Source organism: Alligator mississippiensis, chromosome 4 (genome assembly GCF_030867095.1).
Source record: "Alligator mississippiensis isolate rAllMis1 chromosome 4, rAllMis1, whole genome shotgun sequence".
NCBI classification, from domain to species: domain Eukaryota; kingdom Metazoa; phylum Chordata; order Crocodylia; family Alligatoridae; genus Alligator; species Alligator mississippiensis.
This window is the reverse complement of record NC_081827.1, coordinates 193,840,456-193,856,919: the sequence shown is the minus strand read 5'-3', so window position 1 is coordinate 193,856,919 and position 16,464 is coordinate 193,840,456. Positions and strand designations below refer to the sequence as shown.

Here is a 16,464-nt window from a genome sequence, read left to right as displayed (position 1 = left end):
TCCATACACCCAATTCTTCACAAACCCAGTCAAACACACAGGTGCGTTGATGACCTGTCACTTGAATTCAACAGCAGGGAAAAAGAGGGAACAAGCAGTGGAGGAGTTCACCCCTTGTATTCAAGCCATGCAGAAGTAGTGGCTTCAGCCACAGCCCATACTGACATGCTCGTGAGCTCAGAGGACACAAACAGAAGTGACAATTTTTCCTGGATCTGGCCCCTGAAAGTGCTCTACAGCCATTACCTAACAAGTGCTTGGTGGCAGAGCACTTTAAAAGGGCCTGATCCCATGACAATCTGAACCCTCATTACATGAGGGTTCAGATGAAAGTACTCCAAAACAGAGCACCTTCAGTAACTTGTGCCTGCATGTGACAAGCTGGGCAGGACTGACACAACCCAGCCCTGCACCCAGCACTGTTTTTAGAATAGGAGGTGGGAGAAGGAGCAGGGAGTTCACTCTGGGGGTTGCAGAGCCAGCACTGGAGGGTTGGATGGGCAGATTGGAGCCTCCCTGAAGTGGGGGGGCTCCAATCCAGTGCCCCCCCAACTCCAGCATAGGCTGGAGAAACCCCAGAATGGACCTCCCTCCCCTGCTTTCTCCACTTCCCATTCTGAGACAACACTGGGGACCAGGAGACGGGGGGGGGGGGGGGGGAGGGGGGGGCAGGGCTATAGGAAAAGGCTGCAGAGATTCAGCCTCTTTCTCTGGATCAGCTCCAAATTGCACCTTCATTCCCCACCCTCCTGACCCAACAGCTGACATCTATTGGGTCGGGAGGCTCGGTCTAACTCATGGCACTTTCTGTGAAGCAACATGAGTTAGATTGGGGAGCTGCATTTCTGCCTGTGCTCAGAGAGTTCTCTGAGAATGCAGCACTCTGGCAATGCTTTCCTAGGTAGCACTCAGCCCATTTCTGATTTTTAGATTTGGCTCATCTCTAAAAAAGGTTGAGTACTACTGTACAAGCCAATTATCACATCACTTGCCAAAGCAGTATATATTTTGATAGTATTTAGCATTTTAAAAGCAAGGGTGAAGCTTAAAACCCAAATCTGATTGATTTCCCATTTCAAGGCAATAGAAATCAGAAATTCAGTGTTAAAAGAAAATGTCTTCCGGGGATAGGTGGCACACATGTCAAATGAAGGACACGATAATTTAAACCCTAATTAAGATCCTCAAATTTTAAATCTTGTTCTTTGAAAAACTAGAGAAAATATACAATTTAGCTTTTTAGAACATAAGAAACTAAAAATGAGAAAACGTGAAAATATCCAGGAGATACAGGGAAAGCTGAAACAGTCACTTGATAAGCAAATTGTAATATCATAAACAATCACAAGGTGGCAAATATACAAGAATAAAAAATAGCTGATGAGACCACAGCTACTGTTGCAAAAAGGAAAAAAAAAAACACTTCCATTCCATTCAGACAATGAGATTTGACCTAGGGACAATTCAACTGACTATCCTAAACTTCTTGTGGGAAACCAGGTGTGTCTTGTCACTTCTAAATGTAAAAGTAAAGTTAACTTTGTCCATCATGGCTTCCAGGAATGACATCCAGAACCCACACCATCACTTTTCAGGAATATACTAGTAATATAAGAGTGTTGTCACTAGCTATTAAAGGAAATGCTCGGACCTACCCTCACAATCCATGCCTCATAGTTGATTATGTTTATCAATTACAGAATTACATGCTCTCAAAATTAGATAATTGCGAGTAGGAAAAAAAATGCAGGCAAAACAGGATCTTGCAAGGTCAACCAATAAAACAGCAATATCAAAATACAGATATTATGAAAAAACAGTGAATATTTGATGAACATTGAAATAATTTTCTAAACAAAAAAAAGGTAAATATATATATAGTCAAAGGGGACAAGTCAAAATATGGAATGCAAAAAAGGATGCAGGTCCAAATCTTAGGTTTGAGTTTTCAACAGTGGTTATGGATTTTAGGTAACTCAATTTGTTCAGTAACACACTAGCCTGATTTTCAGAAGTTCTGACCATTCATTTCTCAGCTTGGGTACTTAACTCCAAAAGTTAGGCCAAAAGTGCATCCAAAACTAGTAGCCAGTTGACAATTTTGGCTTCAGATCCAAATCCATCAGTTTCCTGGCCCCACAAATTTCTTTTTACTTCAATAGGAATCACTCCCATTAAAGTCATTTCCACTGAAGTCACCCCTATTGAAGTCACTCCCAAAGAAATACTTTTTGTACAGTAGTTTATTACAAAATGACTGTAGTGTCATGGCACTGTATCTCTGTTTCTTGCTGTAAACAATCATTGCATTTTAAAAATAGTTATGCATTAGCTGCTGACCTGTGCTGCTGTAGACAGAGGACCTAATCCTGCTCCCACTGAGGTTAATGTGAATTTAGCCATTTGCTAGAATGGGAGCAGGTCAGAGCCATGAGACTCGAAGTTACTACTTACTGTCATTTCAGAGACTGGATGAGATAAGAGTAAACAATCTCAAGGATCATAAATTTCACAATTAGCACTGTTAGAATATAGCAAGTAAATCTAAAGGAAGACTTCCCTTTGGGATGTTTGTAACACTCAAAAGCCTGGAATGTGTTGATTAAAAATATGTACCTAGAGAGAGCTGTTTTTTCACTTCAAATGTTGCATTACATTAAAACATATTTTAAAAGATAAATTAGTTGGCAGTAAGAAAAACTGATTAGTGTTGTTTTCTGTACAAAAAACATATAGATAAAACAACTATGTTCATTACTTGTCTGTAGCTAGATGTGAAGGCTCCCAGATAAGCTACAATTCCTGATGAAATGAGTATATCTCCAGTCAGATTGATGTACTGCCTCCCCAGCTCCAGAGCAGTCTGGTTCCAGCGAGTTTTCTCACCCCCAAGGCCTCCAATCAATTGTTCTGCTCGCTGTAGCTTTTTGCTGCACAAGTCAACCTGAGAAACAAAAATAAACAGTGTATAATGCCAACATTTCTGTTGCAGCAGATTAGATTCATTCATTTATTCAGTCATTCATTCAGTTTATATGCTGCTCTTCCGAACAAAGGCTCAGATGTCTTGCTTTTAACAAGATGATGAATATTAAAGAAATATCCTGTAATTATATGCCTGTACATTTTTTTTTTTCAAGAAATAGAAAAAAGCTTCCTGTTGGATGTTTAAATGTCTGAACAGGAAGGAAAATAATCTGTGTGACAGATTGTCTCAGTAAAAGCATGCTAAGGTCTGTGACATTTTAGAGTTATTCTTTCCTCCAAATAAATTATGAAGCTCTGTATAAAACATGGCCTTCATAACAGTTTTGTATGTAATATGGAAAATACCAGTATTTAAGGAAGTGACCCATAGCTCAGAAGAGATAACATTTCTTTTTATGTGAAGGTTATTCTCTCATGAAAGTAGATAAATTTTTTTCTCTCAAAACATCCTTTGAATATACATTGTGTATTGAGGTTATTTTTTTTAAATCGTGGTTTTGAAAAAAATCTAATTTAACTGTAGAAATTGCGTAATAGGAAACTTCTAATCCACTTCTATTAAAATGTTATCCCCACTGGGCCACCTGCAGCTGTTCTGAGCAGCGGGGAGGTAGGGCAGGAAAGTTTGTTGTCCTTGCACCCTCACAGTCTCTGTATGCTTGTGGATAGTAATACACAGAGCAGTGTTATAGTAAGTCATGTTCTCCACTTATCTCCAAACCTCTTTGTGTAGAGGCACAGACACATCAACCTTATAGCTGAGTTCTATAACATATAAGAACTAAGGATTTCCAATCCAGGTGCCCCAAATCCTTATAGTTCTCATGTACCAGAATCTTACTGGTTATATTCAGGAGGCGACTCCTTAAGTAATTATTAAATTTTAATATTGTTTTAAAAATATGTGTTGTCTAAACCAATGCATGTACATGTTTTACATTGAAACAGAATTATTTTCTTAAGCACTGACTTATTAAGAAGTGAAAGCAGGTTAGAACTTTTTTTTGTCTAGAACAGGTGACAATCATTTTTTAATCGAATTTTGTCCTCTGAGCAGCTACAAAAAATAGGTAAAGTTTAGGATCTGGTACTTTTTTTGTCTAATATTCTAGACCAGGGTTTCAATTTTGGCTTCATGGGCTGAATCTAGACCATGGTGGTTCCATGGTCTAGATCTAGACTGTGGGTTTTCTCACCAGCCTGACAACCCACAAGTAGAGAATAAACAGCATTAACTTCTTGGTTACAGAGCCGCTCTGAAACAGGAGCTCCAGCAGGTGCTACAGAGGCTCTGGCAGCTGTGGTGATAAACCCCACAGGCAAAATTCTGCCCATGGAGGAGGTTGGACCAGCCTATGAGAAGGCCTGAGAACCAGATGACCTACCTGCACAGCCCAGATGCAACCCATGGACCATGAAGCCTGGCTCAAGCAGTGCTTGAAGGGCACAAAGCTGGGCAGGCAGCTGCTCTGGGGCCGTGCCAGGGATTTTGCAGTGGTGACAGCATGGTCTGGAGCCAGGGCAGAGTTGCAATCCACTGCCTGCATATCCTTGCCCAGGGTCGGGGGGGTCAGGGCAGGAGCAACCAACAAAGCTCAGAAGCATGGAAAAATACCCCATAGTAGAACTGGCTACTATGGCTTGTCAGGGATTAAATTATCAAATGACAAATTTCCACTACTGCTCTAGCAATTTGCTTCATCATAACCTTTAAAGTGATGGGAGTGTAGTAAACGCTTTATAGCACCACCATTTTCTGCTGCACTTGTCAAGGTGTTTTTAAGCCTTCTTCAGAGGCATTGGGTATTGGATACTAACCTTGACTGGGGTGTGCCAATGCTCCTGCTGGGACCAAAGCCTGAGGTTCCCAGCTAGACAGTCTTGCTCCCTGCTTAGGGTCAGAGCAATCACCATATTTGGGGTCAGGAAGGAATTTTACTTTATGGTCAGTCTGGTATGAACTGTCAAAGTCTTTGCCTTCCTATGTAGTGGAGGCCATGGCCCTCTACCTGGGATCTCATGAGCATATACTGACAACATTTCATAAAAGCAGGACATTAGCAGGACATTAGCTAGCATGACAAGCAGGACACCCTAACCTGTGGCAGGTTAGGGAATCAGTCCGTGTTGTGTCAGGGTTGAGGGTAGTCTTATGATGAGTTTAGATTATGGGTTGGATGAAATGGTTTGGTTAGGGATAATCCTACCTCAGGTAGGGGGTTAGACTAGATGATGTCTGGAGGTCCCTTCCAGCCCTTGTTCTCTATGATTCTATGATAAGATGGGGGTATGGGAAAATGATATCAAGAAGGAGAAAATGATGATGTATTCCATTTATGATTCACTTGTCGTATACTTATTTTTATGATATGCCCACACTGTCATTTAGAGTGAACAGCTATCATGCTAGCCTAAAAAGGGGGAAGTAGGAGAGGGATGTAGGGATGGCTTTCTTCCTAGCTAGCTTGGAAGTTAAAACAGAAATTCCATTGGGTAAAAAACTATATTTTAAGCAAGATTTCTTTTTAAATATCAGCATTAGTAACAGTTTTCTCTCTGTATATTACATACCTGATTTTCCAGATCAGCCTTCTCCTGCTTCTTGGATTCTAGTGCCCGTTGAAGAAGAGCCAATTTGTCCTGAACTTCTTTTAGAGCTGCTTGTTTCTTTCTAAGACCATCCATGGCAATCTTCAGTTCCCCTTCAGCCTGATTCAGCTTTATCTTTTTGGGGGCAACAATTTTTGCCACTCTAAAATAAATGCATAAATTAAATTTAAGCAAATATACAAGTTATACACATCTTTCTATTACTATACATATACAAATACACTTATACTAGGTTGCTATTTAAAAGCCAGCGTGAGCCAGATAAAAGAAAATGCCAGCATTTCAGATAACTCCATTTTGTCAGTGAATAAGACTTTTCAAGTGGCAACCAATATATATTTCATTATTTGCTTCCATTTTTGTTGACCCTGATGGCTGAAACAGCAAATGGCTTGAAACAATTTTTTGCAATACTTCCTGTAAGTTTAAAAAAGCAATATAAATATTACTGGATAGTCTTCTAAAATATGAGATGACTAAATATGTACATCTTTTAAACAGTTTTAAACATTTACTTTTTAAACATTTTGTATTTATAAAATTACATTCACAGTCATTTTATATATACAAATACAGTAGAAAAAAACCCTTCTTTTTCATAGTAAGATATATTTCCAGGCAAAAGCCATTTTTGAAGTTTTAAAATATTTGTATACTCATTGTTGTAGACAGAAAATTTCAGATAATTCGCGAAGCCTACTGAAAACAAATATCTTACCTATAAAACTGTGTGAAAAATAAAAATGAAAAAGTGATGTCTATATTTCTAGATCAGTGATTTTCAACTAGGGTGTTGCAAGCAGGGTGACAGTTCCTTAATTAGTCAAAAGCAGCATACCTCCATTAAAGTCTGTTTGCTTCAGCTGAATAAAGACCTGGTCTACTTTATTTAGCTAAATTACTTTCTATAGCTGCCTACAATGTTCAAAGTTGCTCATCATATAAGATGGTCCAATAGTATGAACTAGTATATTAAAATGTGTTACACTTAGTAAGAAATCTTCCTATAACATTACTTAAACTTCTGATTATGAGCAGACCTTAGGTATATATAAGGTTTGATAGTTCAAGGCAGTCTTTAGATGTATTAAAATAGTACTTTAAATTGGTAAGGTAGAACACAGCAAAAAATCAGCATGCTCTTTTTCAGAAGGGGCAGTCACCATAAGTAAATACAAATATAATACTAAAAAAAATCTTCCAATGTCAAATTCAACAACACTCTCAGAAACTGGCTATTGGAGTCTTAGTTTTCCCCAACAGCATTCTAATAACTTCTCCTCTAAGCACATATGTAAAAGGGTGGCAAAACTAAAGTTAACATTCTGCCTACTGGTGATATAATTTTGCTTCTGCACCCTATTGAAAGCACCTGCATCTAAAAATCAGACCTTTTCTACAGTTGCTTTAAAATCTTTACTAGTGTATTATCAAACTAGGAAGAATTTCCAACAAATTTAAAATCCCTTAATATTAGAACAAACTAAATACATTCAGATTTAACTGTAATACAAATGCTTACTTATCATACGAATCCATGGCTATGACCCATTTGCACAGGCCCTCAGCTGCTGTGGAAGCATTTCGAATCTTCTCCGGTACAAACTCCGGATTTGTGATATATTGTTTCCTAATTATAGCCATGTAAGCTGGAGGAATGTTATCCTTGTCATATTCATGAAGTGACTGTAGAAATCTTATGTCACCCAAAAGTCTTTTAGCCGGACCCCAGAAATCCTCTATTCTTTTCCCTGAGCCTGATGGATCTGGGATTTTATCTGCTTTTATGCCTTTCAGGATACATATAGTTTCCATAACGAGCTTGACACCAGCAGGAGGACTCTTCATGGACTTCACTACTGTGATATCCTTAAAATAAAAAGCATACCTATCACCTGTTTTGGACCAGGGTTAGGCTGAATTTTATACTGTATAACAATCATCTTGTTTATGTTACAATACTGTTTTTCTATATGTTTGTCCTATTCTTAGAGCTGATAAGTTCACTTAAGATATGATTCCAAGATCACAACATAGAATTAATATACACATAGTATCAATATACCTTATAACAATTTCTTTAACACTTGCATTTTAAATCTTTCATTGGTAGGCATAGAAAGAGACCAATTCAGTATTTTCTTTGCTTGTTCCTTGTTAAGTGGGGTGGCCAACCTGTGACAGGGGTGCCACAAGTGGCACAGGCAATCTCTGTGTGGCACATGGCAGATCAGGGAGGGATCAGGGAGCACAGTGGAAGATAGTGTAGGGACAGAGAGCAAAGTAGCAGGTTAGGCAGGGAGTACAGGGAAAGAAGCAGAAAGCAGAGCAGCACATCAGACAGAGAGCACAGGGCTGCAAGCAGAAAGCAGAGCATACCGTAGTACGACAGAGAAATTCCTGATTTCAAACAGGAACTTTTTGTGGTGGATCCATTATCTTTGTAGTGAACAGACAACTTGAACATATGTACACTAGCTTTTTGTAGTGCTGTAAGGGCATAGGGAGCACTACCAAAATTATGCATGCCCAAGGCTTTAAAACCATGCTCAGTCAAATGAATCAGAAAGCAGAATGGCCTTCTGTTGCACCTTTGAATGGACACAGAGATTAAGATCCTCATCTCTGACCAGCCACTTTAGGCAGAAGGCAGGGTAGATTTGCACCTTTAAAGACTAACCAAATCATAGATGTATAGCATGAGTTGCATCTATGGAGACCTATAAGCTCTTTCACAACCCAAAGTGGAAGCCACCTGGGGCTGGCAGAGATTCCCTCACCCCAGCTGCAGGGTCCAGTGTATGGAAAGTGGAACTGTGGCTTGCTGTGATAGGGAGTTATCCCAGGACAACCTCAGTCTGTTGAGTCTGTTCTGTGGGGCAAGTGGCTGAAAAGTGGGGAGGAATGCCAGGCTCTGGAGGTCCCCCATGGACAGGTTTGTGACAGCAGCTACAGTTTTAAGATTGCATTGTAATTGTAGGAATCCTCCTACCCACCTTCCCAACCCTTTGTATTCCAATCACTGCTTTCTATTAAGCTTCTCTTCTTCCTGCAGTCCCTTCACAGCATCTGATGAAGTAAGCCCTCTGCTACACATCTCTGACTTAGTCTATAAAAATGGAAATCTACCCTTGCCTTCTGCCTGACTTCAGACTAACATGGCTAACTACCTCTCTCTACCAGCCTCTTTAGGCAAGACAAAAGGACTGACACAAAAGGACAATAAATCCCCAATTACAGTAGATAAAGGATCCTCCCAGCTCAGACACTATGGAAACCTTCCTTCTGCAAATCCCTTTGCAAGTTCTGATATAGGAGGGTATGTTTTGCACAGGGCCACAGAGTGAAGCATTACAGAAATGCCAAGAAAAGCTGCGGTCCACAGAATGACTACTATCCATGGCACTATCTATGTTACAGGAGGAGGGAATCAGCCCAGAGTTACAAGGCATAAAGCTTAGTTCTCATCCCTCCTCCTGGGCTACAAGTTCTGCACTGGGCCTCTAAAAGGTCCAGAACAGAATCTGTCTCAGTTTCTAAATTGTGAAAAACAGTTTTTGATCTAAACAGAGGCTGTAGATAATACCTGGCAAATCAGCATGCAGTTTTGCTGAGGAAGCAAATGGGGAGAAGCAAATTATTTTAACACGTCATTTGTTGATTCAAAATATTATGATTATGAATTTTAAAATGGCTGGAAAGAGAAATATTTGGTTTTATGCTCCATGAAAACATTAGTATTATAACCCAATGATTAGGAAAGTTATAACTTCAAACAGGGAAGGAAAATAAAAGAATATTTTGATTTTAACACTGAAAACTGTTAATATAAAATGCTACTAAATCATGCATCTTTAAAATGAGTAGCAATGTGAAATCTAATAATTATTAGTTATGAAACATGGTAAATATCTCTCTGAAAGTCGACAGTGCTCACTGAACGACTGTCCAGAATGTATATACATCCTATTAGCTGTACCTGTGCAGTCAGTGTGTCAAGAGCAGCTAAAGCACTTTCTAGAATCGGCAAGGCTTGTGCCAAATCAGCATCACATTCATCTTTGATTGCTTTTGCAGCCATGGCCTGTTCATTTGCCACTGCTTCATCAGCTTTCACTATTTTTTCAGTTTTAGCTACTTCCAAGGATTCCTTCTGAATAACCACCATCATCTCATCAACTTGTTTGCTAGCATCTCTTAGCTGAGGCTGCAGGGCTTCCAGTTCAGACTGCATTGAGGCCACCTGTGATGCAGCAGAATTCAACTTCTCCAAGCCAACTTCATATCTTTTTTTCATTTTCATCACCTCACTAGAAATAAACAAGTAATATTTAAATTTTATATACATTTTAACAAGACAGACACATAATTTTAGCCCATTCCACAAATTCCTCAGAATTATTAACATTCAAACATATTGATATCTTTTCTCTGCTCATTAGTTGGCACAGTATATCTTGGGCCAGATTCACAGGTAAACAAAAGCTAAGTACAGCTGTTCATGGAGGTTAGGGGAAGAACAGATCAAGTCAAAAACAGGCACCTGATTTAAGGTAAGTTGGGATGGGAGGGGCTAGCAGGAGCAGGGAGGTTGGGGGGATCAGGGGGGGCAAGCAGGCTTGGGGGGATCGAGGAGTCTGTAGGGGCAGCACCCATGGGAGGGGCAAGCAGGATCTGAAGGAGGGAACAGGGGGGCAGAAAGCATGCACTAGGACCCTGGCGGTGCCTCCTCTGCTGCAGCAGAAAGAATAAAATGAATTCAGCAGGAAATAGGAACCTGGGGAAACTTCCTGGGGAAACTGCCGTGGCTGGAACCTGTAACCAACTCCTTGAGTAGCTATGGGCCAGATCCACTCTTTTCATGACCATAGGTTGCTGAACCTTGACCTGGAGACCTACACCTAGATTATGTATCTGTGTATAAAATCACCTGCACTATTTTATCCTCACTGTCCTCAGATCTGGATCTATAGTTATGAAGCCCTAAAACTCCACCTACCCTTCTGGAAAACATTGTCTTTATAAAGGAACATAATGCGATCCAGTAGTATTTTCCCTGCCAGAGAGGAAATCCATTGAAATTTTAAGAGCTTCTGGTGCATTACAAGAAAATACATAATGCTTTAAAGTAGAAATATGCAGTAAATTTGTGGCAATTATCAGAATTGGCCACTATATCAATAGTATTCAACCAGGTTTTCAGTCCATTATGTGAAGGTGAATCCAAGATAAATCTTTGTGAATACCCTTAATGTTTTTGTTTATATTAGCTATGAAATTAATTCTGTATAGAAAATAACATTTAAAATAAACTTAGCTTTTCCCTAGCAAAGTGCACTTTCTATCCAGGAAGAGCACGCAGCAACTGCTGCAGCGTCCTTAGCCTGACGAAGGGTTTTTGAACCCGAAAGCTTGCTTAATAACTATTCTCCAACCATTTGGGTTGGTCTAATAAAAGATATCAAATTCACCCAAGGAACCTTGTCTGCCTATATCCTTAGACCAACACAGCTACAACCTAAACCCCTGCAAAGTGCACTTTATACACTCTTACGTGCGCTGCTTTTCCAGTAAAGTTTTGAACGTGGAGATTAACTCAAGGTAGGAAGTAGGTGTAACATAGTTATGTCTTTGAAGCTCAGCATGAAATAAATCAGATAAAGCTATGGTAGAAGTGTGAAAGCTTTTACACATATCAATACAGCCTTTCCGAGTTTCCTCTGACATTTCAATATCTTCCAAAAAGCGAGAAGCAACAGCTTCCAATGCATCTTCAGGCCATGTCTAAAATTAAACCAAACAACAAATAAATAAATACCTGGCTTTTATATAACAGCTTCTATTCACGGTTTGAAAACTGCTTTACAATTAAGCCAATATCATTTCTAGTTTAAAGGTGAAATGGAGGGTACATGCAGGTGCTACACTTAGATCACCCAAACTAGGGTTAGGCCAATGTAAGTGCTGATTTGTACAACGTTCAATGAGTTTAGATTGAGCAAATAATGGCCAGCCCAATATAACTTAGTTCACCTAGGGAAGCGCTGATCTGTGTCCGACCTAACCAAATGCGTATATGTGCTTGGAGCACAGCCCTGGGGCTGGGAAAACCTAGGCACTCACCCCAAACCCAGGCTGCATTTTTCTTGCTGCTTCCCTCTAATCCTGACTGAGCTATCTTTAGCCCTCTTACCTCTTCCCCTCATCCTGCCAACCCCCTACCAAACACTCCATACCCTCCTGCAGATCTGCTAGCTTCCCCCCCCCCCCCCCCCCCCCCCCAGCTCAACTTGATTAGGGCTTGGACAAACATTCAGTTTCTCCAGGGAGAGTTCCTGCTCTTTCAGGAGAAACCATGAGTGCACACAAGTTCATAATTTTTCTCCCAGAATAAAAGTGGCCACTCTGGGAGAAAAATAATTAGGGAACAACCTGAGTGAAGTGGCTCCACGAAGAATAACTCTCAGGAGAAAGAATTTCTGTACAGACAGCAGAACTGACCTCCAAAATCCCAGTGTGATTTGCTTCTGTGTCAGTCTAGCCAAACAGGGAGCAGAACACACTCCCTGATTGCTTCAGGCAGGAAAAGCCCAGCACTGAGCCACTTAGGTGGCATGTTTTGCTCCCAGCTTCTTCCCTACCTGAATCATACTGCAGCACTTGGGTGCAGAGAAGTATACAAGAATTTGCCTTGTCCAGTCTTAGCTGGGCTCCTGCACAGCACTGGTTGGGGGGTGGGGGGAAAGGGAGGAAGGGAGGGAGAGGGTGTGGAAAAGGGTGGAAAAGGTCTAAAGTGACCCAGCAGGCCAATGGGAGAGTTATAACAGAATTCAGATCTCTGAAGTCCCAGTCCAGTCTCTATCCAGTAGATTGCCCTAATTCTCCTGTAATAGTAGTTTTTACAAGAGAAGTTTTAAATTTTTATATTCACTAATAGGAAAACCTAATGTAGTACAATGATTTACTGCAATCTGAAACTCTGGAAAAACAGGTCTCTAAATCAGTAGTACACCCAGGTGCAATAAAGAGCACCCAGGTTTGTCAAAGGATATATGACCAAACCTTGATTAACTGAAATCAGATAACGAGGACTATATTGTGAAAAATGAAAAGAGCCATAATTCTGCTCTTTAGATGTATGGGCAACTCCCACTAAATTCAATGAGAGCTGTCAGTGCTTAATCAAGAGCAAACTTAGTTTCTACCCCTTCTAGTATGAAAAAGCACAGCTAGTTGTCAGTTGTTACAAAAAAACTCTTACTTGTTTTATTGGTGTAAAAGTTCCTTATAAAAAAACATCTCCATCATTCTTTAATGAATGGTTATTTTAAACAAAAGGATTAGCTGAATTTCATTCATCTAAAGGTCAAAACTCACTGCAGTGAATGTCAATCTGTCTTTTAAACATGTGTTTAGTTTAACATTTGTTTCCAAATCTTTTAAAATTAAATTAACCAGATTAAAATGTTAATGTAAACTGGGGTGCAGTAGAACTATTGTCCCAGTCCTGCAATAGTCAAATGCTTTAACATTAAACATGGCTTATTCCATAAGAAGTTGATTGATCATATACAAAAATATCTGTGTAAGTCTTCGCAACACAGTAACTTATGTGTGCATGTATCCTGCAATCACAAACTAAAAAGATTAAAAAATAAACATCAAGGAGTACTCTAGTGTGAATATTTAAAAATCTGCTTTCAGTGACAAATCTTCAGATTTGTCTCAGATATAACTAATGATCAATTTTGAGAGTCTTTCCTTCTTAAATTTACAGTAGGTCAAAATGAAGGAGATTGAGTTTGTCAGCATCCAACATGACACCAAAATTCATATTACTTTGTACTTATTCAGTCATTTCTTTGATTCTCTCTGACAGCACATAAGCTATTAATTGAATATTTTACAGAATTCCACAAATCCCACCATTTGTAAAATATGCAACGATACTTTAAAATACTGTCCATCATTGACTACTGGCTAGCAAAATTAATAATAAGTTAACTTAAACTAAAGTGCATATTTGTCAATGTGCTAGCTCTTTCTTTTTAACAGCTGACAAGCATTACAGCAAAAAAAAATATACACCTGCTTCTGTAAATAATCTGCTCTAAAACCTGATAAAAAATTCTCTTCAATTTGTTCCCATGCAAATATTAGACTATTAGTAAATATTCTGAAAAACTTCTGAATTATTGACATGTGAAAATTAAATTAATGTAATTTTAATGTATTTAATTTTAATTGTATATCTATATTTGTATATTTACATTTACTTTATTTGTATATATTTATTTTCTTTATTTATCTCACCACTTTAAAGGGCATGAAAAAAATTTCCTCTACACTTTCTCTTGGATTCATTTTGAAAAAAAAGCCTTCACCTTTGAAGAAAAACTGGATTTGGGAATTTTTAAAGGCTAACTAAAGGCTATCCATAATCTTTCCTTCTTCCCCATTTGCCTTGTACTGATGAGTTAGTTATGACTTAAGAGCTGGCTGGAGGAACTTCAGCCAAAGAAAAGGAGAAAGGCCAAATCATCTCTGGGATGGTCCTTGGGCTAGTAGAGTACATTGGACATTTCATAACCTAATTTCTACAGTACTGTGTTCATTCAGACTATAATTTTACGTTATGTTTCCAAGGTATGGTGCAGCGTTGTTCAGATGCACTTGAGCTAGCTCACGCACTGGAAATGGTACGGCTGTGCTACTGGGGAGCTATGTCCAGGGGTAGTCATCATCCAAACTAACTTTGGTATTTCTACCCAACGCTGCTTGTAACATGTAGACATGTTTTAAGTGATCCAGCAATTCTGGGTACAATCTTGCTCATATCTGTACTAATGTGAAACCCCTAATACATAAATAAGGCTTTAATGGTGTAAATTAGACTATGACCCTTGGACTCTAAGAAAATCCACAACACATTTTATCTGTTAACTAGCAGAATCAAAGAACTACTACTCAACATGAAAAAAAACAGAGGAGATATATCTAAAAAGTCACATGCAGTGTTTCCAGTAAAAAATATGCATGTTGAAAAGAGCCTCACCTGGAACCAATCAAGCGTGCAGCAGTTAACAAGAGCTGGAAATTTCCGAAGGCGATTACGGAAAGCATCTCCAATGGGACTCATTGCCAATACTACATGCAGCTGGTCTCGACAACGATCAATGAACAAGTTAAAAAGAGCTATGGGGCTACCATCAGTCTGCTTTGTTTTATCTCGCTGACGGTCTATCTGACGCATTCGCTCACAGATTTCTTGTTTCTCATCTACTGCAAAGAGGTTTGGTACTTCCCCTGCATTGAGTAAGTTGTTGATGTCTTCTAGAAATGACTCCCTTTTTATTTGAGTATCAGTGAACAAGAAAACTCCTTGCATATCACCCTCAGTTGATTTCCTTAGAATGACTTTTAGGTCTTCATGCCACTCATTGCTACCATAGCTCTTAGATATTTCAACCTGAAAAAGTGTATAATCAGCCATATGAGCTGCTAATCGTGTAAGGGACTGTCGGCCACTGCCTCCAACACCAACCAAAAGAGCATGGCTGCGAGGCTGTTTCAGAATCCGTGAAATTCTACAAACATGCTCTATAGCAAAACGGAACAAAACAAGTTGCATAGGTTTTTTGCTCATGTTATTAAATTCCTCTAGATGGCTCTCTACAACTAATCTCAATTTGTCCACATTATTGATCTCCCTGTAGTTGGTGTCTTCTCTTCTAGGGTCATGAAAATCACAAAACATCAGGCTACGTAAGTCATCCTCTTCCACTGCGCCATCAGAATTGAAGTCCAAGTTCTGAAAGAGTTTATGAAAGTCTTCATGCAAGTGATTTTTCACTACTTCTTGTATAAACCCAACAAGCCAGGCTCGATCCAAATTATCCACTAAACGATCATAATACACTCTGAGGACCTGCATAATAAATAACAACATAACAGTTTTAGAAGCTACTGCTGGCATTCTAGTCATCTAAAACTAACATCAATCAAACAGATAGAAATCTGGAAGAAATAACTTCAAAGTAGACATTATTTTAAATTCCACTACATAGAAATTAAATGTTTAGAAACAATCTGAAAACTTAAACATTATCTCCTTCCATAAGGAAAAATAACACATTTTCCATGTACTGAATATATGCTTTACAAAATATTATTAAAATATTAAGGTATTAGACTCTGAATTCATTCATGGCAGAGAAGGAGTCCATAAGACAATCTCTCTGCTTAGATGCTCTGAAAATGTATGAGAACATCTTTCTGTATAGCATGCATAAATACAAGCCCATTTCTAGCTATTAAAAAACTCACAGCTTATGACTCTGACATCATTACATAGGTATCAGCTGATAAAATAATTCTGTTAAATTAACTTACAAAGGAAAAATATTTTAAGACTAATTTGGATCTCTAATTATCCATAATAAATACAATTTCTTACTAATATGAGTTTTACCTCATGGACCCAGAGACGTTTTATTGTTCCCACAGATTCTGTTGTTTCAGGCCTTGACAGACAAACACCTTGAACAACACGGGAGAAATCACGGAGGTTGAACAAATAGTGAGACTTGGCTGGAGTGGGCAACAGATTCTTCATAGCTTCTTTGTAGACAGCCATGGTACTGTTAATAATCTGTGGAGTCAGTGCTATATATTCTTCTGGAAAGCTAAAACTGACAAATTAAAGAAAGTGTTAAAAATAACATGATTTTTCAGAATGTCATCAAACTAAACACATATATTTAAATACTGATTTATTTCTGAGGCAGTGCCAAGATTAGTATTTTCTTATAGGAAGACTCATAAGAAAAACTCATACCCATCTAATAGATGGGTCTGAAGAGTTGG

General features: G+C 38.9%; 1 protein-coding gene across 1 annotated transcript in view; it reads right to left on the bottom strand.

Annotated features, from left to right (window-relative positions):
• Positions 1-16,464, bottom strand: part of DNAH7 (dynein axonemal heavy chain 7) — a 217,336-nt gene that overhangs the window by 58,105 nt on the left and 142,767 nt on the right. The window contains exons 39-45 of the mRNA XM_019492106.2: positions 16,070-16,289; positions 14,654-15,526; positions 11,153-11,382; positions 9,578-9,908; positions 7,121-7,467; positions 5,560-5,740; positions 2,759-2,944 (exon numbers count right to left, since the gene is read on the bottom strand). Coding sequence (XP_019347651.1) covers positions 2,759-2,944; positions 5,560-5,740; positions 7,121-7,467; positions 9,578-9,908; positions 11,153-11,382; positions 14,654-15,526; positions 16,070-16,289 — 2,368 coding nt within the window. The remainder of the gene's footprint in view (positions 1-2,758; positions 2,945-5,559; positions 5,741-7,120; positions 7,468-9,577; positions 9,909-11,152; positions 11,383-14,653; positions 15,527-16,069; positions 16,290-16,464) is intronic.